Source organism: Manacus candei, unplaced genomic scaffold (assembly GCF_025592945.1).
Source record: "Manacus candei isolate 608988 ecotype Guabito, Panama unplaced genomic scaffold, ASM2559294v1 h1tg000067l, whole genome shotgun sequence".
NCBI classification, from domain to species: domain Eukaryota; kingdom Metazoa; phylum Chordata; class Aves; order Passeriformes; family Pipridae; genus Manacus; species Manacus candei.
The window spans coordinates 15,163,750-15,190,309 of NW_026138115.1; the positions used below are offsets into that span (position 1 = coordinate 15,163,750).

Consider the following 26,560-nt stretch of genomic DNA (forward strand, 5'->3'; position numbering starts at 1 on the left):
GGTTTTAACCCTGTAAGTGTTAACAAAAAAAAACGCTGAAGAAAGTTCCATATTTAACCCTTTATTGCACTTTGAACATATACATAACATTTCCCACAATTACTGATTATTTCAAAATTGATGCTACACCTGTCACATATAATGTTGCTTGAAGATGCAACAGTTCAGGTACTGATCCGGCAGTTCAAGTTAGAGCTAAAAATATTTACAAAATTACATTTTTTTAATTACCATAAGTTTAAAAAGAACATCGTTTATGCAATATAAAAATCAGAGGATTGAATTGTTGGTTTGGGTTTTTTTACATACATTAATGTTTCAAAAACTACTTTCTGTATGCATATGATTTGACACTTCAAAAGTTTAAGCATTTTAATTTTTCTTTTGTCCAACTAGGAACTCCCTTAAGTAAAAATCAGTAAAGTTTGAGCTTTAAAATGCTATACCATATAATACAGAATCAAGATAAACTTTAAACTAATATTTTGTAGGCTCCAAAGTTGCATTTCTCTCTATTTAAAACATTTTTTTAATACTATTTTCAAAATGTATATGTAAAATGTGAGTCTGAATTAATGACCAATACTCTCAAAACCCTCAGGTCTTCACAGGCTGAACATCTTAATGAAAAATGTCAAAATTGCAGCACACAATCATTTAGACTAAGTATAAATGAAGTTCTCCTTTTGACTCCATTTCACTCTTAAGCCAGTTAGTTAAAAATGCTAATACCTTTTTCTGGTAAGCATCCTTTGAATGGGTGAAAGCAAGTCAGAAATTTCTTATTCCTTTGCTTTTCAAACATAGAGCTAAAATACTTGAGGGTGTTTTTTATTGTATGTGCATTGTTAAGGAGACCATACTAAACCCACTAATATACTATTGTTTAGTATAAAATTATCACTCTAGAAAATAAATAGCTTATTTGATATGCTAATTCCAGATGGATGCTTAGGGTTTGATGCAGAAACTGTGGGGTGAAGTTTTGTGGCCAAACACAAAGAGCACTGCCAACAAATTTTACAGAAGATGCAAATTCTGTAAGAATATATTTACTACATAACTAATGTATATACAATTATTCTCTCTGTTACAGAAATACTGAAACTAAGCAAATTCCCTAATTTCCAGGTGTGCCTCAGATTATGTTTATGTAAAATGAAAACTACTCGATAATATTGCACTTTAGATACCTGCTATAATAATAAAAAACCTGACGGTCCTTTTAGCTATGTAAACTGCTCTTACATTTGAAGGACAAGGGAGACCTTTCTGTGTTTTGATGAATCGGTAGTTAGCTTATTCAGTGGAATTCTAATGAACAGTTTCAATAAATTCAAGATTGGTCTATATAAACAAATGCTGAAAACGCGAAGAGGAGAGGAATACAACTGGAATATACTGGAATGTCTAGATAGAGCTGATCAAACCAACAAAAAAGGAAAGAAAACTTGTCCTGAATGCATAGACATCAGTATTAGAAAATGGGAACCAATTCTATGTTAGAGAAACCCTTTCAAGCAATATTAGATACTACATAATTTTACAAATTCAGTGTTTGGATATAGCATTGTACAGCAGAAGGTTTTAAAGTTAACATTTCCTACAGCTGACCTAAAGGTTAATTCTACCTTTATATAAAACCCTTTCAACTGCTAAATTCAAAGGAAATAAGCAATAAAAGGTGTGAACTCTACTTTTGTTATTTCAGGTATGTTTTTGAAGCCCTGTATTCACATTAATCTTTGTATTTCTTTCTCCATTGAAGGTTTTAAAATGTAGTTTATTTAGTTCCAAGTTCTGAACAGTTTCCCTTGTCACTGCAGATGCCGGAAGTCCAGGAATTGTCCATTAAAATTATTCACACTCTGTTTGGTACTCCTGTAAGTTCTGTACTTCTCACACAGAAAAATCACATAATATTACAGAAGACATTTATCTTTAACTAGGCAAGAAAAAGGAATACTGCACTGGGTACTCTGCTCATTTTTGAAGTACAATATTTGCAGGAGACTCATTGCTGTATTTTAAAAATACAAACATACAATATGAATCCTTATTATGCAAAAAAAATTTGCACCAAGCCATTCTCCTTATAATGGCAATAGACCATTCTGAAGGCTAAGACTACAAAGAAGTTATTGGAAGAATGAGACTCAAAAATTATGCAGAGATGAGAAACATGGAACATTATTGGAGGAAAAAATAGACAGTGAGAAAATGCTTAGTATATAAACAAGTCAAATTACATTCTCCAAGAGTTCATACATTAATTTTAAGGTAGAGTTTAATATGCTTTTGACTAAGAACCAAAAAACACTGTTAGTCCTGTGTTAATTTCTTATATTCTTAAATTTCTAATGATGGGACTTTGATGAGATTAGAATGTTTTAGCTACTTGAAAGTAGTAAGAAATATCTGATCTAAGGCTTGTAATAATTTCCTTAGACTTTGAAATAAAAAAAAAAATAATTAAAAATTAAGGGGCAACGTGGCATACCTGCTTTTGTTACCCAGTGATGAAAATAGGTCTTAATATAAAAAGATTAGCACCTCTCCCAGGATCAAGAAAGAAAGAGAAGCTGCAGCAGTTTAAAAAAGATTTCAAAACACCTGCATCACAGTTTTACTTGAAACAAAGCCCTACAGAAATTATCTTCAAGATGTGCCCGACTTGCCTTTGATAAACAAGTTACTGAAGTATGTGATACAATCCACAGACTTACCTGTTACAGAGTTTGGTACTTATACTTGTCTACAGCAAAAGTAGATATTTAAAATACTTCTGCAAGAGACTGTTGACTCAAGTCAACTTCAAAAGGAGAATTATTCAAGAAATAAAGCATATTCTGATTTGAAAATTGTTTTTCATCTTACAATATTACTACTTTTACCATATCTTTGGAGGAAAAGTGGGAAAAGACTGAGAGTACATTGTCCAAAAATACAGTAGCAAATTGGAAGTAGATGTTCTTGCAGAAAACTGAAATTTCCAACATCCAGTTTAATTGCAAAAATACTTATTCACTTTCAGCTCTTAATGTGTTCCTGATGGTGAGTTCCATTTTATTTTTAAACTGCTGGTATGTATTTGTTATAGGGAGTTCTAAGCAATTCAGGAGTCTGTTTCCAATGGGATACCTTATACGCAAAAATTTAATAGTAGGTTCAGGATCAAAACCAATGGATGGTATAGAAGAGGAGCCTGTTACGAACAGCAGAATATCCTCAAACGTCACTACAGACTCACCACCTAAAAAAACAGGATTAGGTGTTATTTATCACTGATGGTCTATTACACATAAACCATTATCCTACATGCTAAGCATTAGATCAAAAAAAGCCCACACAAAATGAGATCAATATGCTGAATAAATATGCAGTTCTATGGCTAAATAAGAAAATGTTTAACAAGCAAAACTCACTTGGGTTAGTTCTGAAAAATCTTAAGTGAATAGAAAAAAACTCTTCTGTAAGAAAAAGATAGAAAATAGTGGGCTTTAAGACTTTAGACAAACTATCTAATAAAGGATTTTTCTGTGTCACTTGTGTTCTGTTTTCTTTTTAAATTCACAGGAACTCTAGTTCCTATCTTTCCTTTATTGACCCCTCTAAAGTTTGATTATAATTGGACAACAGTTTCAGAAATTCTAATTAGTAAGAAAGAGGGTGAAGAACAACAATTAGGAACTGCCAGTGACTGCAAACCCTTGGATTTATTTATCCCACTGAACTCTATAAATCAAACCCTGTATATATATATATACCCTGAACAGGGAAGGGGAGAGAAAAAAAAAATTACTTACTTTCCACATCTTGCAAATAGCCCATCCAAAAATCAGCACCTTTAACTTTATTTACATCTGATGAGGAATGGATTGAAAAGAGATCACAAATAGTTTCTGCTGAAAGTCTTTCGGGTTTGTGGCACAATACGCTAGAGAATGCATCTGGATGCATTTGCATTTTCTCTAGAATACCAAGAGTTTTCAAACCTTGCCTAAAACTAGGAGAGGGAAAAGAAAAAAAAAAGAAAAAGAGTGACCATGCATCAGAACTCTCTGTTTTATAAAGCTGCAAGATTGGATACAATAAATCTCCATCTGCTGTCTCCAAGTCTTGTCAATAAGGTCTACATAGTAGTCCCATTTTAGCTTGCAAAATATGTTTAACTCCCATTTTAACAATCTAGATGTTCCTATGGAGCTTTTTGGGCAGATGAAAGAAATACCAGTGATATGCAGAAATTACTTCCTAGTACTTGACTGTATGTGCAGTTTACTTTTAACTTTTACATAAAACATAACGAATCTCTTTCTTACAAACATCTCTTCAGAAAACAGTTAAAATTCCTTGTCTTTAGGTAAAATGAGATGTCTTAAAAGATAGCCTTTGCTTGGCTTCTGCAAGTCTGCATGTGCTTATATGCTATTATTTCTCCCTGTGGCAAATGCAGATAACAGTATCCTGGGCTGTACTAGGAATTATGGTGCCAGCAGATCAAAGGAAATGATCCTTTAACTCTGCTCAGCACTGGTACGGCCACACTTGAAAGGCTGAGAGAGTTGGGATGCTTCAGCCTGGAGAAAAGGTGGTTCAGGTAGAATCTCAATATCTACAAGTATTTGAAGGGAGTGTGCAAGGAAGTCAAGAGACAAGCTCTTTTAAGTGGTGGTGCCCCGTGACAGGACCAGTGGCACTGAACACAATCTGAAACACAGAAGGTTCCATCCGAACATCAGGACCCACTTTTTTACTGTCTGGGTGACTGAGCACTGGCACAGGTTGCCCAGAGAGTCTGTAAAGCCTAAATCAACAGAGGTATTAAAAAGCTGTCTGGACATGGTCCTGGGCAACTGATTCTAGATGGCCTGGCTTAAGCAGGGGTGGTAGACAAGATAAGTTCCAGAAGTCCCTTCCACCGTACACACCAATCTGACTCTGTAATTTAACTACATGCATTTAAACACACTTGCCTCTCCAAAACCAAAATCAAACCAAAGCAAAGAACCCAACAGCTCTGTAGGTTGAAAAAAATTTCACTTGTTACTGTGCATTGGACAAGAACATTTCAAGCAACTGGCTTTACAATTTGGCTGCCATAATCACAATTAAAATTTTACTTCAGGTGTTTACTCATAATTTCTTACACACCAATAGGCTGAATCAATAAAATTCAGAAAAAACATGTTGAAAGTGTACAGTCAGGGTGTAGAATATTTAACAGCTAAAATGACCAACTCTCAGTCCTTGATAGTGACAAGCAAATTCTTGTTCTACTCACTTATGCACATTTAAGCCCATTTCCAAAAATGCACAAAACCACATTACCCCATAAACAAACAGGCTAATTATTATGTTTTACTTTCCAACTGACAAGTTTTAAAATACGATATATATTGTTCAAATATGCCAGAGGGCCTTGACTGAAAGACTAATTGCTTTGAACTTTATTTTAAAAAAAATCCTCACATTCAAAATTAGTTTTTATAGCTCATGGAGATTCAGTTGATTCAAATTTGTCAAAGGTAACACTATAAATGTTTTAAGTATAAATCCAGCTATATTAGAATAATTAGCATCTAATGCCTTTTTACTGAGCAGATGAAGAATTGGAAGTAATGTCAGTGATTAATCAAAGAATAGTCAACAGCTGCAGCTTTTCCAGCTAATGAGGTCATCACTACCTCACGGAAACATCAATGCAAAGCTGATGCTCTAAGCACATCAGCTTGTTGACATTATTGCCCTCCTAATGGCAAACACAAACTCCCTGATTAGAACTCTGGAAAGCTCATTAAAATTTGAAACATATGTTTAACATTTCTAAAATTTAAAGATTCTAAATTCAAACAATGCTGAGTTAAAAATGAACACAAGCTTAAGAGATTTTGTAGTCTTTGTGATGCTTTAAAAACTTAAAAGTGAAAAAAAAAAAGTTTAAAAACTGTGAATCTGCCTTCTTCACAAGGCTGAAAAAGGAATGCGACCAAAAAGTGGAACAGAGCAGATATGTAGAGAAATAATTTCAGTCCTTCAGTTTAATTAGTCCTTCATATAATTAATCCACTGAAAATTACAGTACACTCCATTGTTTAAAATGAAGAATAAGTAAGAACATGTGAAAGATAGTTTCAGTGACATATTATTTAGTATTTCAGTGAGGAAAAAACCCAAGTAGCATGAAAACTCAAACAAAACAAACCTTTCTAAGGGTGAAATAATTCTCTTGATTACATGATGGATCAATATGTCATTCACCAGCATGTTCTTATCACACAAAGCTGTTATAGGTCTAAAACATCCAGCAGCAGCAAGGAATTCACAGCAGTCATGTATTGTAGACTGTAGGCTGGACAGACTATTTGCATATTTTATCTGTATAAAAAGACAAAAGTAGAAATTGGTTTACTACATGCCTGTATATATGTGAAAAAAAAAGCTTTTTAATTTCAATGAAAGTTCTATTCAGTAAGTCTTTATCTCCAAATATGGTCTCGAATTAGAAATATAACTTATTGCATATTACCATTTTTATTGTTTGTGCTACATCAACGTCAGCAACATCTTCCAAAGCTGGCTTCACATTCTCTGGACCATAGACAAGACAATCAAATAGTGTTTTGGAAAAGAAACCAGGAGATGGACCGCCGTGAACCAGAGAAACTGCAATCATTTTACCAGCTTCGAAATAAAGGTTTTCTTTTACAGCTGTAAATAGAAGAATATATTTGCTATTTATGCATAGAAATGATTTGTGATCCTCACTTTTTAAAAGAAAGTGTCATAATGCAATTTCTTCTTATTTTAGGAAAGGCAACAAATGAGGTTTGCTATCTCCTGATGGTTGAAAGAATAAGATCACATTTTTACATAGGAGTACCATATTATTTTACTTCAACTCTTCAGCCCCTATTCAAGGTTTGGGAGATGTAACTTCCTCTTCCACTTTGTACCACATGCACATTTAATTCTGAAGCATAAGAACTCAAAGAAGGTAACTTGGGGTCTCTAGGGAGCATGCCGTAAGAGATAACGTCCTAGAAATTTGAGGAAAGGAAAATAAGTAGCAGAAAAAGTGAGTAAGGAAGAAAGGAATTCACTTGACAAGAACAAGTCTAATTATTTGCTGTATTTCTTCCTTCGTTGTCATCATTTCCAACTAAACCAATTTTTTTTTGCTATTACAAATCCACACTCCAACTGCCTTCAGAATTGAAAAAAAAAAAGGCAAACAAAAAATCCAAACAATTTTTTGTCATCAAGATGATACTTGTGAACTGACACTCATACTGGCTGAAGACTAAAAAATGTTTAAAGTTACATAGTTCTCAATGTATTTTTGAACAAAGCATTTAATTACCTTGAAAATCAAGGGACAAATTCTTCGCAGAAGAGCCCTCAAACAGTGATGAATTCTGAAGGTGAAGCATTAATAATTGGAAGAAATGGTGTTTTGATGCAGCAGAAGTATCTGTCTTTGATCTATTTTTGCAGTTTGTGAAATTTATTTCAATGGTGTTTGTAGGACTGAAGTTGCGCTGTCTAAATCCTTTTAAAGCACTATTCCAGATATCGTCTGCATTGATGTTAAGCCTTGTTGTTTTTGTATTAACCTGTTCCTTTAACTCCTTCAGAATATTACAAGCTTCCCTTCTTCGCTCTCTTAAATGCCTATGAGAAAATTAGATGCATTTTCAGATGAAATCTCTGATTCATAATTATCAACAGTTATACAGGAAACATTCTTACAAATCTATTACGAAGAACACTTCTTTAAACACTATGGCACATTCAGGTATGGCCTAAATTATATCAGTAAAATATTCAGTGTAGATTTTTTAAATTTTAACTCTGTAGTAGTAAATTTTAAAGTACCTCTAAGAACTAGAAAAAAGGAGGTAGAAATAATTACCTTGGCATAAAACAAGTAGTGATTTTTATAAATCAATGACACCAACACAGTGACAAACAATTCTCACGCTGTCAGTCTACATTTGAACAATGTAAAACGAGTGAGAAATTGAACTTTACCATTTTGTGTTAAAGCGATATTTTCAATCAAATCAGAATAATCTTTGTTGCTATAATTAAAAAGACATTTGAATAGGAAGAAATGTTGCAGTTCTTATATAAAAAAATAAGACCTCTTCTTTGTTTTCTAACTTCCAACCAAATGTTTCAAATACCCGATCTACTAGAAGTAACTAATTCCTTCATCAGAATTTTTAGCTCATAAGGTAGAATTCATCAATTAACTACTCACAGCCAGATAAAGAATTTTACATCCTTAAAATGAATATTTTATATTAAAACATGTTGTTTTAGCACTGGTTTTAGTACAGTCGTGAACTATGCCTATGCTACAAGTGCAAAAACCTTGAACATTCAAAACATGTCTAATTAGAAGAAAGCAACTAGGATTCTTTTTATTCCCTATTTTCTAAAGAATAACTAGCCATGCTTTAGTAAGGACGAATATACATTTCTGAGTTTTCATCCCCTTACTACCTGACCTAAAAATTCTCAATAGGTATCATCATTCTTTTCTCCTCACACCCCTCTAGCATTTATAAAAAGCAGAAGCCTTTATTGAGCTATGACTCCAGGTTTTCAGTGTACTCATTCCATTTTTCCAGTGACTATATACATACATCTATACACATAAATATATCACACAGCTGGTACAATCTGGGCCAGAAGACTCCTAAGAAACCTGGATCACAACTTTATGGAACAGGTTCTAAGGGAGCCAACTCAGAGTGGACCTTGTGAGTGAAGTGGAGATTGGTGGCCGTCTTGGCCACAGTGACCATGAGCCAGCTGAGTTTAAAAGCTCTGTTGACAGGAGAAGTGCCAGCAAAACCTCAGTTCTGGACATGAGGAGAGCAAACTTCAGGTTGCCCAGGGAATTAGTAAGTAAAGTCCCCTGGGAAAATGTTTTTGCAGGTGCTGGGGTCTGTGTGATATATATATATATATATATATATATATAGGTACAATACACTCCTCTCTCCACCCCCCCCTTTGATATTTTGTGGGAATTATGGTATAAAGCCATATGCTAGATTACTCTTCAACATAAAAAAAATTAAAAGAAAATACTTTTGCCTCAGGGACCAGTTTCTGTTTGACATCAGTGGAGGTAAGGACATTGTCACTCTGTTGGATGCTGGACGTTCTAGGTGCGAGCAAGGTGACAAGTTGTTCTGGTACATTATCTTTGGTGATCTATAAGTCAAAACAGTATTTTAAGAAGAGATACAATTGAAGAATGCATAACCACTTCTTATTGGAAGATAGCTGTATAGTTTCCCCCTACCATGAAGTCCACCAGTGCCTGAACTACAATTTTAAAAATAGTAATTCAGTATTTTATTACATGGTGGTTTCAGGATCTGCTTTTAGTTGCATCCCATAGATGAGATGGAAGTCCTGACTGATACATTAAGTAAAAACTAAAATCATTTATTTCTACAGACTTGACAAAATTTTAATTCAGCACAGGAAAATATTATTATAAACACCTGTAAGTTAGATTTCTAGAACACTATTAAAATGGAAAAAAACCCAATAAACAAACTTAAAGTTTTGCCATTTGTATATTCTCAGTTACCTCTAAATTGTTAAGGTTCCTTTAGAAAGAATCTATTTTTATCAAACTAAAAAGTGGTTTTCATGCCACCAAATCCATATAACTATTGTTCATGGCTTACTCAGAAAACTTCAATCACTAAAAACTCTAGTTTTAATCAATTAGCAATTTAGCGTAAGAAGTTTCTCCTACAGAATAAGCCATCGCCTCCTCATGTTTGAATATTATGTAATAATCAGTTTCTGCTCGAAAACAGAAAATTACACACTGGAGTAGAAAATTGCGTTGGGATCCAGATGACTGCCGAGGGGTCTTTGGAGATGGCTCTTCCATCAAACAAGTTGTCCCATCTGTCTCTTCAGAGGTAGCCAAAGCACGCTTTTTCTTTCTGCTGTACTTCCCTGTATGATTAAATTATATTAACTAGTATATTTGCTAGCTTATGTAACTTAAAGTTATCGTTTAAGAAGTCACTATCACATTCATAACTTTACCTGATTTTGCCAAGATACTTCTGCATTCTATGCACTCCCAGTTTTGCTCCCATGACTTCAGAGATGAACAGGCCAAATGAGTCCCACGAGAACCACAACACTGACAACGTTTTATTTCCCATTTACTAAAATTAAAAACTTAGGTATTTAGTATTAGACAGAAGAAAAGTTAAAATGAAGGCTATTCAATAGTAAGTGCAATCCAGACACTAAACTTAACAAAGCATAATTTTATCAGCCTGGTAGAAATTATTATAATCAAGGGGAACTTTCTTCATACAAGATGTACTCACAAGAAGAAAAAAGCAGCTCCTGTTTCAGGACCTTGTATTAAATGAAGCTATGAATTAGTGTGCTCCCCTGTCAATAGTTTACAGATAGTATTTTCTCCTCGTGTTGCTAGTCAGGAAAATCCTCTTTATCTTATGGGTATCCACCAGTTGACTTTTCCAAATGGTAATTTTTTTTACAGGAGAGCCCTCTTGGGAAAAATTCAAACTACTGACGTGTTGGTGAACAGATATTTTAGCAGGGCCTGTTGTGACAGGACAAAGTTCACTTCCAACCCAAACCATTTTATGATGCTATGATGATTCTTACATTCTGAAGAAGACTCTTCATTAATGACAGCGTTATGTTTTTTATTTTATGTTTTTATTAATGACTACTATGTTTTTGTCTAGATTTCTTCAATTTTGCTTAAACATACAATGGAAAAATGTGACTGATTAGTTGAAATACTGGAAGCCTAAGGTACAACTTTTTAAGGCAAAGTAAATCCTGAGGTGCACACCTACCATGAATGAACCATGGAATGCTTGGTCAAAACCATATAAAGCAAAGCTAATGTCTACAGGGAATAACCACCACAGTACTACAGAAACAAGTCTTCAAAGTAGAGGCTCTGACAGCTTTGAGCTTACTCACACCAATGAAAAATAAAAATTTCAGAAGCACACAAACAAAACAAAAATTCATGCAGAAAATGAACTTATTAAAAAAAAATTAAGCAAGTGGTAGAGCAGAATAAAGCCTTTCACATGACCTCTTATTGCACTATCAGTAGTATTCTATCTGCCACTTGCATGCAGCGGGACAGCTTGCAGCTAGATTGGTTTTACTAGCCTTTACACAGCTAGTTAATTTTCACATAAGTCTAGTACTTTAACAATAATTACTCGTAAAGGCTCTAAGTATTTTAGCACTTATTAAATTGCTGAATTAAACTCAATGAAAGACACAATGTTCATTTACGTACAAGCTAATCTGCGTGTTATGTTGATGCACAAATTCTATTTCAGCTCTGTATCAAATGAGAACAAGGACAAGATAACCGATAAGCCATTAAAGTTGGTTTTCTTGGCTTTCATAACCTAGTTAGAGAAATTTAGTATTGAAATATGGAGTAAAATAAACACTTTATTTAGACAGTGTGCTGGCTTGACATTAAAACCTGATGCTGAAAAGTATCAAAGGATTTAAATAAATAAATAAATTATAATGATAATAAAAGGCAACAACCAAACCACACCAAAGAACTATTCTATTGTAGGTTATACTTTCCTGCTAAAGCATCATACCTATCAGGTTCATTATAGTCTCTTCCTTTCTTGCAGAGACATCTTCTAATATCACAGTGTTGATAACATTGCAGTAAGTCTTGATATGCATTCTCTTCAAGTTCCCAAGACGCGTCCCTATAAACACAACCGAAGATCAGATATTAGAATTCTATTTCCAATTGTTTAAATGGGTTACGTCTTTTTCCAAATACAGAGTACATAATAAACACATGAATATATTTCAACCAGCAATGTTCTAAGCAACGGTTAAGACAACTGAGAGGGGGAAGAAAAAAGTCTAGTAACTAAAATAATACTGTAAAATACAGACAGACTTGTGTACAGTTACTTTGATATGAAGTATTTATTATTTTTCACATGACCTCAGTGTGTGTTTGCTCTGATTCACATTATTTCACTTTCTCTCTCACAAGAAACACAGATATTTGTTTAGGTAACCTACTCAAGTTACCACTGAAAATGGACTCATGAAAGGTAAACTCAGAATTTTCCAGGCCAGTATGGCAAAGTTCATCAAATATTTTGACTCTACTTCCTCTCAAAAATCTTGAGCTTCGGACTCGAGGAAATTAATGGCACTCTCTGAAGAATAATAGTTATTAGAGAATACTACTTCTAACAAAGAAACATCATCCTGATCACTTTCTGTCGTATTTTGAGCCTCATCAAGTGAGGGAAACTTATGAAAAACAACTCAGAATTTTGGAAGCAGTTATTATGCTAAACATATCCTTAGCAATACCTTGGCAGAAGATAGAAGCTGTATGGCTAAGTAATCAGTCAATTACAATTCTGTCTGGATAGAAATTCAGATAATTAGAAAACCTGGGCACAGAAAGCACACTTCCGAGCAACCTCTATGTTAAGGCAAAATTATTGTATTTATGAAGCTTTTATCTTTTAATTGGATTCCTAGTTGAATCATGGCATTAAAAATGACTTTTCAGAGCTTTCTGTTTTATGTTTGAGATAATTTGACCTTTGCCAATTTTTATGCATAACTAAAAGGAAACAGGCTACTCCTTACCAAAGTGAACAATTCTACAACTGAAGGTAGAACTAAAGTTTCATATATTAATAGATGCAGTTCTATAGAGTATCAAAGTTTTTGTAGAGGAGTGATTATCACAAAATTACTTACCTTTCTGGAATGTATATGCCCATTCTCAACATTTCTTTTTGAAATTTGTCCATGTTATTGCATACTGTGCACCTAAAGAAAAATATCCCAGCACTCAAAGCTTGATACTGTGTCAAGAAAAAAAAAAAAAACACAACAAAAAAACCAAACCAATTATTGAATTACTACCATCCTTAAGATGCCAATAAATGTCTTAATATTGATGAACATTACATTCAAGGATGCAATCCTCACACGGATGTTAAAGCTGACATCAGTCATGATATCACTTGATACTGATGCAAATGGTGAGCATTTTCTCTTCCTTTAAGGGAGAGAGATCACATGCTAGATCAAGGTTCATAAACAAAAGCACAGTCCTTTTCAAGTCAACCTCTCCAAATCCAGAATAAATTTACCAAAAATAATTGTAACTTTTTCTGGCTTTGGACTTAGGCAAAGAGAACTGATGATGGACAAACGACATTTTTAGCATTCAGATTCTGCACATAATGATTTGCAAGAAAGTAACTACCTAGGTTGAACTTCAGTTCCTAAACATAAGTGAAGGCATGAAGTGTGTATCACACATGCAGAAACGTGGGGGTGAGGAGAGGAAAAATTAATAGCATTAAAAAACCAAAATCCTTTTTTGTCTCCGTAACACAATTTTAGCATTGTCCTTCAAACCTATTTCCATACCAACTATCTCAATTAACATTAAGCAATTTCACACAATTTTAAGCAGCTATTCCATTGTTTTTAAACAGAGAAGAAATGTGATCTCTGTGGATGCAAAAAGCAAGGGAGAACCTGTGTTACCTGCAAGCATTCTCGATGAAACCAAGCACTTTTACAGCAAGGACTTTTCAATACAGTGTATGCTGGAAGATGTTCAACCAAATCCAGACATATTGTGCACTGTGACGCTCCTGTAGATTCTTTATCCAAAAAAGTTTGGACTGGTTTATGTTCCCAACAGTAAGATCTAAAAATAATAATTTACAGTTCCCTTATCAATATAACATAGAGTTAAATGTCTGAATAGCAGCTTGAATGGATGGTGCTGTGTTTTGGACCTGTGAAGAAAAGTGTTGATAGTACAGGCATGTTTTAATTATTGCTAAGCAGTGCTTGCAGAGTCCAGACCTCTTCTGTTTCTCATACCACCCCAGGAGCAAGCAGGCTGGGGATGCACAAGCAACTGGGACACAGCCAGAACATATGACTCCAACCAACCAAAGGGATATTCTGTACCATGACATCAAGCTCAGCAATAAAGCTGAGGGAAAGGAGGAAGGGGAGACACTAATTGCTACACATGATGAAGCCCTGCATTCCTGGGGATAGCTGAATACCTGTCTGCTGATGAGAAGTGGCGAATGAATTCCTTGTTTTGCTTGCGTGCACAGCTTTTGCTTTACTTAAACTGTCTTTATCTTGACTAAGGAGTTTTCTTGCTTTTACCCTTCCAGTTCTCTCCCTGATCTGCTGAGGGTAGTGAGTAAGCAGCTGTGCTTGCTCTTCTGCCTGTCTGGGTTAAACTACAACACATGTAAACAAATTATGTATCTAACAGAGCAAGTCAACAGAATGACAGTAAGGAAGAATCACGGTGCCAACTGATGCTCTGTAAATTATAGAGGTCATATATGTCCTTTCTCTCAAAACTTCTGGTCCAAATAACACGTTTTTTGTCCTCAGAACTCCAAGTTCTTCCTGTATTTCAATGTTACCATGACATTAAAGAAGAAACTTTTGAGTTTGCATACTGATTCAGCAGTCTAGGTAGTGCGATAAATTTTATAATTTAGCAAATTTTTAAAGACATAAGACATCCAAGAAGTGCAGCTCTAGAAGAAACCTTTCTGAAACTGCATAATCTTTACATGTGTATGTAACGTGAGTCATTTTTTAAGTTGAAGTGCCTGCCAGAGTTCAACCCATCCACCCTGCAAACTCAGCTCACAGTAGGCAGAATAACACACTCGAGCATTTTGACTACAGCCAAGATGCTAGATAGATGATAGCAAAAGAAAATAAACATTTTTTAGACATTTGATGTTAAATCCATTTCTCCTGCAGTCCATCTCCAGTAAGCTTCGAAACACAACAGAATGGCACACAGTGTGTTGTCATTGCTAAGAGATATAGGTACCTGAACCTCTGCCATTTCAACAAAGGCACAGGAGATAGGCAAACAAAAAAACCCCAAATCAGTCATTATGCAGTTTATTTCAGAGTCTGGAATTTAATGATCAATTTTATAAAGAATTTAACTACTTGTAGAAGCACTAAATTATGTATTTAGAAGTGTTGAGAACTTAGTTTCTAGGTATTAGGTATGCAATATAACTGTTGGCCTCCCTGTCTTCCACAAATACAATATTTTTTTCCTAGATAACCCTATGTCATTTATAATTAACAACCTATCCAATTACAAGTAAAGAAAAAAACAAGCCATCTCCTGTATAAATATAATGAATTGAAAATGGAAAACAACAAAACCCCAAAACTCACCTGAAGTCTTCCATGAACTGGAAAATACATTCCCTTTTTATCCCACAAGGAAAATGGTAACTTCGTTTGCATTTGGGAGCTACACATCCTATCGAAGCACCCTTTTTCTTACAGATATTACATTTCTAAAAATAATTTTAGAAATAAAAGAATATTAGCATCTAAAGTCCAAGTAAAATTACAGGAATTAAACCAATAGAAAAATTATAAATAGTGTGTAAGAAAGAATATTGGCTAATAGATTGTAACTATGACAAGACTAATGTGGTTTAGCTCTGTTTCAATGAGTAAATATATATAGTTATTTCACAGACTTTATGTATTGGTTTATATGCATATTGTCTCGTGACATGTAAGTTAAAATACAAGCTATTTTACTAGTACCTATAGTTTAGTTGCATCTATAAAATTATATACTGCCAGCTTGAGGCTCAGCACAATGTCTGGAGGTATTATGAAAGTGTAATTTGCTAATATTCATTTATCTGCAACATACCCAGGGAATAAAAATATTTGCAAACTTTAGAGGCCCAGAGAAGCTGACTGTGGTTGCAGGACGCATTGTGGTAGCAAATCCCCACCCCCTAGGCCACACTGTGATCTGAGAAATGCTCTTTAGACCTTGGCCTTGATAAACTGTACCTGGACTAAGTCTCTCTTGAGCTTATCAGAAACACTGTTCCCAGGAACTAATAGGTATCTAATGAGCTCCTGTTTTTTAACAAATATCCTTGGAAACATATTTTTCTTGGCTGACTAACAACCCAAGAGGAATAATACTTTTGTTACTGAACCTTCAAAGAAAGTTACTGACTCGAATTGTGGCCAGGATGGAAAATTACTAGGACTAAAACTCACTTTCTTGTGACCCTATAAACAGCGGTCCAAAGTGAGAGCCTTTGAGTTCTCAATTCCTAGAAGATAAGGGACTAATGTGTATGTCTCAAACACTAATAACTGGATGGATATGGAGACAGCCAAGGACTGTCAGTAATACAAGAGTTGCTGGTAATAACCAAGGACTATTAGTATTAACACGACATGGGAAAGAACAAGATTTGGCTGGAAAAGGGATGCCAGGCAAAGATGGGGCAACACTTTTCTGTAAGAAAGAACCACAACACAGTACAGCACAAGCACAGGAATAAGTGGCAGGAAGTGAGCATGAATTATAGGGTAAGGATTAAGACCACCAAAGACCCCCAAAGCCCTCCAACCCATTTTCAGAAAGGCTGGAAAGAACGGACTGCGTATGATAACTAATTTACATAGAAAGCAAGAGATCTATCTTCAAGGGCAGAGAAACTCATCTTCCTGGTGGAGAAACCTGTCCACAAAAAGTACCCCTCCCTCTCAAGACCAGGCAGCACCCCCAGGACTGATACAACTGGAGAGATGCTGAAACCAGGACTGACATTCTCTCAGCTGGATCAATACTGGAACCAGGACTGGTAATGTCTCTCTCTTCTCTCTTTCTTTAATTCTCTCTTTTAATCCTTTTCCTTTTTCTTTCTTTCTTTAATTTATCTTTCCCTCTTTAATTTCTCTCCTGCTTTTCACCCTACCCCTTTAACCAAAACCCACTGCTGTGTGCTTATATAGGTAGGTCAGGGACTAACATACCAATTTCCATGCCAAGCACATAATTTACTAACAAAACTTTCTAGTTGTTTTCAGACCCTATGACTTTAGTCGTTCCTTTTGCCCAACAAGCATTTACGAGTCTTAGGTGCTTCCTGCCCTTTAAGGGTGGGTCGTCACAACTTCTGCAGGTTTTATTTTCCCTCATGGTTTCCAAAAACTCAACAGACATGTTACTTAAATGTAAAATTCAGATTCTTGAATGGGCTCGGCACACTGTCCATTGGAAAAAGAAAAGAAAACAAATCCTGCAGGCAACACCAAATGCACTTAAAAGTTACTTTTTCCCTTATGATGATACCAAAGACATCACTCTTACCAGTTTTGCAGCTCTATTTACTTCTTTTCTAATATCTGTGATTAAGAATCCATCCACACCTTCGTCTTCTTCCCCTCTCTGCCAAATACCACTTGACATTAACTATGAAAAGAAATTAATTATTTTAAAACATTTACCTACCTTAAGATTTAAAATGATGTACACTGTGCTTCTCAAGTAAGAGAGAAGTTTAGTCTAACAAAGCTTGTATGCAAATATTTAAATGATTAAAAAGCTGATCCAAAACATTTACATATTTTTGTCTGATATGACAGTAGGGAATAGTAACCAGTAACATGAAAATAAATATTTCATAACATCAAAGTATTGTGTAATACTTTAGATCCCGAGACAGTGTATTTTGCCTTCCTTTTTGAAGTATACAGACTATTCAGATAATTGTCAAACAATTACTTTCAGCATATAAATCTTCAGAGGAAGTAAAATTAAATTAGCTGAGTTAATATGAATGACAATTGTGCTGTGGAGATAATGAAGCACAGTAGGAAGTAACTGTACTGAAGTGCTACCTAAGAGGAAAAGTAATTCGCTTTAGAGGAGATTCAAATAAACACAGAATCAAGTAACTAGGCAAATCAAAAGAGCCATAAGATAATTTAGATCAAAGTTAGTTAGGGAGCTACATCACAATCTTCAAATAACTAAACAGTTTCACAACTTGATGCCTTCTCTATTCTTTACAATCTCATTTTATAATTTCAACATAGCATCATTTTAAAAACAATTTTATCAATATTTTAGTCAAATAAATGTAAAATTATGTATTAAAACCAATTAAATATATTTTCCAACTGTGAGACATTTGGCAAAAAAACCCCGAAACTGCACCACTCATTGGTCTCTTTCTAGAACTCTTTTCTTATATAACATGCACTATATTTAACTAAAATCCAGGGGGTTTGTTTGCTTGCTTTTAAAAGTAGACACACCATAAAAGATACTGTGATGAGTTTCCTGCAGTTAAAATATCTTATAAATTGTAAGGTTCAGGATTGCAAGCATGCCCTTTCCTAGCTGTTCTGTTCCATCAGGATAGGACTTCTTCCTATCGTTTCATATGACCTTATATAAGACAAAATTATCGCAAACAGACCTATATTTCCTTCCAGCTGCTTCAAATTTATTTAAGAAAATAAAACTCTATCTTTGTTTAACTTAAGAAAACCTCCACTCTCCTTAGTCTTCAAAGGATTCGGTATCCAACCTATAAAGCCACCTACAATCAACACTCCTGAAAAAACTTGTTGAGAAAACATACCCCCCAAATTATTCCCGATACTGCTGAGACTTTTTTTAAACTTGGGGGAAAAAAATTCAAACAAAAAACTTGTTGTGTGGGTTTGCTTTTTTTTAGGTAGTCATATTATTTTAAAGACCTGCAAAAATTTAGAATTTGAGAGATAGTTGAAGTATACCTTTAAGAATATGAAGCTTGAAAAATGTCAAGTGTGGTAACTATTCAACTGCAGTTTATATCCATAGCTTTGTTTAAATTACAAACTTTTACTAATTAGTGATATTGTAGCAATATGATCAGTAGGGTATGTATTACTTAACTGAGAAGTAGGATTATTGTTTGTTACAAAGTCCTGTGGAACCTCAGAGAATAGCTCACAGCCAAAAAAGAACTAAATGAGAAAAAGAAAACCTTTCTCTATTTTTTCCCACAAGAGGTGAAATTTTCACATTCCAAATTTTCAAACTACACTTCTTTTACAGAAGGAAATATGTAGGTGCAAACGTACCTTCATTGCTATATGCCAGGATAGATTGGGAGAATTAAATTCATTTAAATGGACCATGAATAGAATTTAGCTTTGAATAAAAGCTTGTTGGGATTTACTTACTTCATCTGCTTCACCTGACAAGTACAAGCCTTCAAGGAAATGAGTTAAAGCTCACAGTTCAAGCTTTAAAACAACAAAACTGTTAAAATGACTGGACAGATTATTACTATTAAATACTTTTTGCACTTACATTTGTTTTTCCCAGATAAAACATAAAACTCCAAGATCAACACCAACACTTACCAAACAGTAATAATGAACAGTAAGATTGCATTCCACAAAGGTTTTTTTTTCTCCATACTTTTCAGGGCAGTCATCTGTTTGTCCACAGAGAACACAGACTAAAACAAAGAATCATGTTTATTATCACAGTGAATGTACTGGAATTACTACTGATCAGCTATAGAGGAGTAGCTTTCATCTCTTTTAATCACACGCACTTTCAAGTAGATTCCTGGATAAAGGACAGTAGATACCCCTTTCCTTAATGTTGAATTTTATAGTAGATACAGAATAGAGTACTATTTGTTCCTTCTCTAGTTACTAAAAAGAAAATACTTCACCAGCCTGCTGATTCAGGAGAGGTCCATGAGCCAAGCTAAATTCACAAGCAGCTTGTGCTCCCAGCTGAAATGTTCTTCCCCAAACGCCTGAAGATATCAAATGGCCAACAATGTCCAGGTGCATATGAAATATATAATCTAATTGTTTTTAGTATTGTACATAAAGTCATCACCATATCAGAATCCATGAATCGACTTAACTATTTCTTTGTCTACTTATGCGATAACAGTGAAAAGCATATGAATGGTACCCTGACAGTGCCAAGTCATATGCTACCACTGCTTTTAAAACACTGAAGGCTTTGAGACAACATTGGATTTAACTAAAACCTTGAGGATTACTCACTAACTGAAGTTCCTAGCCGACTAACATACCTCCACAGACATTTAACAGCTTCCCTTTAATTCACAGTAGATAAATAAAAGACAGATTAACAATATTCTAACAGCAAGAACAGTCATAATAGTGACAAGAATAGGGGTACTGCTTCAGCTCAAGGAAGCCCTGAATGGTACATCTCAAACACAGCTCTGTGTGATTTGGCAGCTGAATTCACAAGGTTAAAATACTGAAAAACACCGTTTTAAAATATTCAAATTATAGCAAACAAATCCAACAAAGTTTATTAGTTGGTTCTTTTTCATGTCCTGAGACAAGTGGTTCCAATGCAATTTCACAGAATTGTTGGGGTTGGAAGGGGCCTCTGGAGATCACCTAGTCCAACTCCCCTACCAAGTCAGGGTCACCTAGAGCAGGAATGCTCTCAGGTGGGTTTGGAATGTCTCCAGAGAAGGAGACCCCACAACCTCCCTGGGCAGCCTATTCCAGTGCTCTGCCACTGTCAATGTATAGAAGTTCTTTCTCATATTGAGATGGAACTTCTGGTGTTTCAGTTTATGGCCATTGCTCCTTTTCCTGTCTCTGGACACCATTGAAAAGAGTCTGGCACCATCATCTTGACACCTGCCTTTGAGATATTTATATGCATTAATGAGATCCCCTCTCAGCCTTCTTTTCTCCAGACTAAACAGGTCCAGCTCCTGCAGTCTCCACTCATAACAGAGATGCTCCAGACCCCTAACCATCTTTATGGTCCTCTGTTGAACCCTCTCCAGTAGGTCCTTGTCTTTCTTGTACTGAGTGGGCCAGAACTGGGCACTGTAACTTGATTACTGAAACCCACCTGTTCTTTGAGCCCAAATAAAACCAGTTACAACTGGCATTATATATGCAGATTAAATATTTCTGAAACTATGTAATAAAAACTTTACTTACATGTAGTTTGACTGTCAGTATTATTTGGTTTACTCATCCTGAGTTCTTCTGGCTGGCTCTCTGTCATGAAAAAGAAACAAGGTAATAAATACATCCAGTACCTTAATGGCCATTATATACCTCTTTTACATTTTGTTTAAAATTGTAAAGATGAGCATAACCTCAATAAACTAAAAGCAGGAACTATAATAAAAGAATATTAGAATTCAACCGTTATTTTGAGAGATAAGGGTTCAGAAAGCAGGATGCAAACAGTCTAAGAATATTTTTTCTGAAAAATGAAACATACAGCAGCTTTTAACTATTTTCCCAAACTAACAAACACACAATATATTTTATTTTCCAAAGACAAAAAAAAGTCCAATGCAACAGCTAATTATGTACAAATGTAATTGTACAGAAGAGTTCTTACTTATTTTAAGCATCAAAAATAATGGTCCAAGGACAACCTAGGCAGTAGCTGTGACTTCCGCTTAAGTAAAGATTGTACTAACACGAAGAACTTGGAATAAAAAAATAACTGTGAACTGTGTAGGGTAATGATGTAACTGAATATAGTCTCTACTGTTTGGAGAAAATGAAGGATCCTGGCCTAGTCAAAGACATCCTGATCCATAAAAAAGTCAAACAAAACAAAAGAAAACAAAAAAAAAAAGAAAAGAAGAATCCAAAATTGGGACACGCATACAGGGGAATTTACATCACTTAGAACTATGCATTTAACATTTTGAAGTGGAGAATAATTTATTCAAAAACATCGACCTAACTCACATTTCTTTCAAGCATCACATGAGCTGCCCTTCACTATGTGCCATGCCATGCATCAAAGGCCACCTTGGAAAAAAAACAAACGAACAAGCAAAATCCCTTGTTTCTTCACTGCAGCACTAAGATGATAATTCTTTATCAAAACCCTTCTAGGAACATATGTATAGATCTTTGACTTGCCTTCCCTTAGAAAGCTGAAGAAAGCATTACCTAAGTTTTGCAAGCCAAGAATCATGGGTGATTGCCTGCAGATCCATGCTTGACCTCATGCAGGCGGATAACTCCCTCCTCACACGCTGAAGTGGGCAGGGAAGAAGCCAGCAACAAATCCAAGGTCCAAACCAGAAGCCTGACAGACTCCGACCTATCGGTGGTCTGGTACTTAGTTTTGATGATTGCCAGATATCAGCTTCAGGGAGAAACCTCAGGCTAATCCAAACTATTGCAAACAAAGTACTGCAGCCATTTACTGGAGTTTTAGGATAGTTCTATTGAGAAAGAAAGATAAATAAAAGGAGGCAGAAGTCTCAGGCATAAGGAAACTGCTCTATGCCACTGCACTTTTAGAGGACCAGAGTAGTTGTACACAAAAGACCTTTGCCAAAAAGCGGTCTAAAAGGAGAACAAACCAAAAAGCACCACAACCAATTTAGGAGAAGAGGCTCTTAAAAGCACACACTGCACCGACAGTCAGATGAAATAACCGATTACAGTTTTCACAAAAACACATTTTCCTCTTTCTAAACTACAAAGGAATAAATATACTTAATCCGGTACAAAGGGAGTAAAAGACAACCACAAAGCTCACACACGTTCCCCAGCACGGTCACTGTCAGTTCCACAGTCACCAAAGTCCTAGGGTAATACAACAAAAGTACTATCTGTATATGACCACACAAGACCAGACTTTGTTGTAAAAAGCTTTATCAGGTGGAAAAAGCACACATGTGGCTTGAAATCAGAAACCATCTTCCTAACTTTCCTTGGCTTCAGCAAAACACACACACACAAAAAAATCGCTATACCACTCCCACCCGCAATTCCTTCTACTTTTCTCGAATTCTTTAGAGAAATGAACCCGAAGTTCAAAGTTAAAAGTTACGCGAGAAAAATCGCTGAGGCCCCATGCACTGAGGCTCCTATGGGGCTTTTCACAGAAACAATGCATTTCGCGGTCTGTTTGCAAGACAATTTGGCACCATATTAAAAACAGCATCCTGCAATCCTCTGAAGAATCCTTAGGGTTCTCCCTCAAGAAGAACAAGGACTGGTTTGATGAAAACAATCAAGAAATCCAGGATTTGTTGAGGAAGAAGAGAACCGCCCACCAAGCACACCTTGCACTGCCATCCTGTCACGGGAGCCTTTCTGTCACGCATGCAGCAGGCTCCAACAGAAACTCTGTGACATCCAGAACAAGTGGTGGATTGATCTAGCTGGAAAAACTCAATGTGACATCCAGAACAAGTGGTGGATAGATCTAGCTGGAAAAACTCAATTATGCACAGTTCCGGGTGATCACAAAGGTTTCTATGAGGCCTTGAAACATCCATTCTGAATCGATGGTCTGAACACTTTCAGACTCTTTTCAGTACCAACCGTGTAGTCCAAGACTCAGCAATTCAGTCCATCCCACAACAACCAGTAAAGTACGAATTGGATACTGCCCCCACTTTAGGAGAAACCCTCAAGGCCATACAGCAGGTGAAAATCGGCAAGGCAGTTGGGGTTGATGGAATTCCACCCGAAGTCTGGAAACATGGGGGTCTTGCACTCCACACCAAATTTCACGAGTTTGTACTACGCTGTTGGGAACTCGGTGAACTACCATCAGACCTTCGTGATGCAGTCATCATCACTTTGTGTAAGAAGAAAGGAATTAAATCAGACTGCTCAAATTACTGTGGTATTACTCTGCTCTCCATTGCTGGCAAAATCCTGGCAAGAATATTCTTGAACAGACTAATACCCGCTATAGCAGAAGGAATCCTACCTGAAAGTCAGAGTGGTTTCAGAGCCAACAGGAGCACCACAGACATGGTATTTGTTCTCAGACAACTGCAAGAGAAGTGCAGGGAACAGAACAAAGGTCTCTATGTAACCTTTGTCGACCTCACCAAGGCTTTTGATACTGTGAGCAGAAAAGGTCTGTGGCAGATTTTGGAACGTTTAGGTTGTCCCCCCAAGTTCCTTAAAATGATCATCTCACTCCATGAGGATCAGCACGGCCAAGTCAGATATGCGAGACAAGAACGAACACGTTATGTCCCAGAGTCTACAAAACCAGTGTAAATAAAACGTACCTACTTCGCCTAAACAGGCTAGAAAAGTCCTCAGAGTGGGTATTTAGGTTTTGCTAAATTCTGAAACTCTTAACTGCTCCGGGACGTCAGGTGTTTGGAGACTTTTAACTACAGGATGGGCAAAGAAAAAAAAAAACAAAAACCCCACGAGGCACCTATCAGGCATACGTGGTATCCCCAGCACACAAAGGAACTCTCCCGGAGCCCATCCCTGCATCCTGCGTGTCCCGAATTTACACACAGCCTCCAGCCAGCTCATCCCGCCGTTGTTCCCCGGCGCAGGGAGAGACCCGTCCCTCCGCATCCCCCGACAGGCGGGCACGGGGGAGCTCCCGCCGCGTCACGAGGATCCCGGCCGGGATTCAGACAGCCCGTGCTGCCCGCACCTCGGGGGGAGCTCAGCCGCGACGTCCGGCCCGCACCGGGGCCCCGGCGGGTCCTGCCAGCGACGCCCGCCCGCGGCTGCACGGCCGAGTCTCCCCGGGACCCCGCTCGCCTCTCGCTAGTTTTTCCTCTCAGGAGCGTGGTGGGAAGACGAGGATGCTCCCTTTGGTTAGTTACTAATGCACCTCCTGCCACCAGCCAAGCGGCGGGAGCCAGGCAGCACTGACTCCCCCGAGCGCGGGCTGAGAGGCCGCCGCACGCCGCTCCCCGCAAAGCGAAGGAAGAGGCTCCCGCCCCCCTGCCCCGGCGGCTCACACCGCCCCTCCGGCGCCGCCCCGAGCCCTCCGCCGGCCGGCACCGGCACCCGCCCCCGAGCCCGGAGCCCCCGAGGGCGCCACTCACCGCGCGCGGCCCCGCGATCCCCGCGCGCACCAACCGACGGCCAATTCAAACCCCAACATCCGCCGCCCGCCGGAAGCTGCGCCGGCCCCGCCCCCGGCGCCGGCCCCGCCCGCGGAGCGGCGTTCGGGGCCCCGCAGCACGGCGTGGTCTGTGCCGGGAGCCTGGGTCGGGGTGCGTTTGCTGCAGTAAAATAGTTTCCCAACTAAAGCTCTGTATTTGATGTTTGTGCTGATGTTTTGCCACCGGAGTGCCACTGGTAGTGCACTGCATCACAAGGGAGCTCATTCCAGCGGCTGCGGGACGCACGCCAGTGCTGCTTCCTTGTCCAGTACAGCTGGGCTGCCGCAGTCCCGAGGTCTACCCAGTGGGAATGCCGAGCGGGGTGCAGTTCCACACCCATACACTGGACAGTGTCGGTGGGAGATCTCCCACCTCGCCCCCACCTCCCTACCCAGGCAGGTCTCTCCAGTACCCAGCGCAGACCTTTATACCCTCGGTAGCTTGGCTGTTGAATCCGGGATCTCTGCAGTAACTCCAGACTCAAGCTCTTCCCAGTATCCAGGTCCTAGGCCACGAACCCTGTTCACTACCTACCCTGGTTTGAAGTTCGCTAGCGGCACACGCAGGCAGAACACAGGGCTTACCTGGGAACCTCGGTGGGACTTGGCCAGGCATGTGTGCTGACCAGCAGCTCGTTTTCACATAACTGGCCCCATTGTCCCACTGCCTTTTTTCTGTGCTTGTTCACACACTATGTACCTTTCTAACACAGTTAGAAAATTCCAGTTTAATCTCCTTCAGACTGGGCCCTTCAATGGGCCATCAGTGGCCCGAGATTCCGATTGGCACCGTCTCTGTTATATCCTGCGTTTGTGTATCTGGGGCTTAGCTAGTTGCCCAAGTCTTGTTATGTTAAACAGCTGTTAATCAGATACCCTTTCAGTGTGTACTTCTGAGGAAAAAAAAAAAAAAAGAAGAAGGATGTCTATGGATGGGGAACAGGACAGAAAGTAGAGATAGATTCTATGTAATTATTTGCTTGTTAAAAAAAGAATTTAAAGAAATTACATTGTTTTTCCTAAATGTACCTCAGTATGGTGGGTGTGCCATTTTATCCAATAACCAACAACCTACCTGCTATATGAAAAATTCGGAATAGCTTCCATTCTCCCATATGGATACAAATGTACATTTTCAAGAAGTATAGAGTATCATTCTTGTCTGTATCCTCTCTAGCTTGCTGAGTATTCTAATATATAAAAGGAATTATCACACTACCAGTGGGAATGATGAGCTTTAATATCATTTGAGAGTCAGCCCCCAGTCTGCCACATTCTGGATAACTGTCCGAAGTAATGGTCTACTGAATAAATAATGTTACTGTTATTATACTACCCCCATCTTTTTTAATATATACCATTATTTTCTTTGCTATATGCTGTTAGGTTCCATATACAGAATGTTTCATTTTGGTTCAGCTGATATGTTAGATTTACAAAAATTATTATTCTCAGTAAAAAATAAAAGGAACATTTTTGTTTTCTTTCAGTCTTTATCAGTCATTCAAGTAGTCCTATGCATAAGGGAGAAAAAGCTCTAAAGGAAGAATCAATGTTTGAATGTGTCTATGTGTTTTCCTGGGTTTTATGGATTTTTTTTTTTAATTTAATGAGCCTCAAATATTTTTCTATATGTAAAACTCTGACTAGCAGTACATCATCCTCTAAACATCTGAAATATGGTAGGCTGTCTAAAACTCCAAATCACGTATGGAGATGCTCAGT

At 37.2% G+C, this 26,560-nt stretch overlaps 1 protein-coding gene across 3 annotated transcripts; it reads right to left on the bottom strand.

The window, feature by feature from the left end:
- Positions 1 to 41: 41 nt before the first annotated feature.
- Positions 42 to 24,872, bottom strand: G2E3 (G2/M-phase specific E3 ubiquitin protein ligase). Of its 3 annotated transcripts, XM_051806263.1 has the most exons (17): positions 24,777 to 24,832; positions 23,681 to 23,745; positions 20,920 to 20,979; positions 19,324 to 19,421; positions 17,273 to 17,374; positions 15,313 to 15,437; positions 13,615 to 13,780; positions 12,814 to 12,920; positions 11,670 to 11,786; positions 10,090 to 10,214; positions 9,864 to 9,996; positions 9,106 to 9,231; positions 7,364 to 7,674; positions 6,530 to 6,711; positions 6,206 to 6,378; positions 3,807 to 4,006; positions 42 to 3,253 (listed from the first exon to the last, which is right to left on the bottom strand). In XM_051806263.1, exons 3-17 carry the CDS (start codon positions 20,954 to 20,956, stop codon positions 3,021 to 3,023), a joined length of 2,235 nt encoding a protein of 744 aa, XP_051662223.1. In that variant the 5' UTR covers positions 20,957 to 20,979; positions 23,681 to 23,745; positions 24,777 to 24,832; the 3' UTR covers positions 42 to 3,020. The 3 variants fall into 3 exon arrangements, with proteins under 3 accessions (XP_051662223.1, XP_051662222.1, XP_051662224.1); XM_051806262.1 differs by lacking the exon at positions 23,681 to 23,745 and having other exon boundaries at positions 24,777 to 24,872; XM_051806264.1 differs by lacking the exons at positions 23,681 to 23,745; positions 24,777 to 24,832 and adding an exon at positions 21,691 to 21,750.
- Positions 24,873 to 26,560: the final 1,688 nt, after the last annotated feature.

What these genes read in the sequence shown, in the direction of transcription:
- G2E3 (XM_051806262.1), bottom strand. Translation starts at nt 20,956, where the DNA reads ATGAGTAAACCAAATAATACTGACAGTCAAACTACAT. An exon ending in TTCATCGAGAATGCTTGCAG is followed by an intron (nt 12,921 to 13,614) that starts GTAACACAGGTT and finishes TTCTTGACACAG; the next exon opens with TATCAAGCTTTGAGTGCTGG. An exon ending in CTATTTGCAAGATGTGGAAA is followed by an intron (nt 3,254 to 3,806) that starts GTAAGTAATTTT and finishes CTGTTTTTTTAG; the next exon opens with GTGGTGAGTCTGTAGTGACG.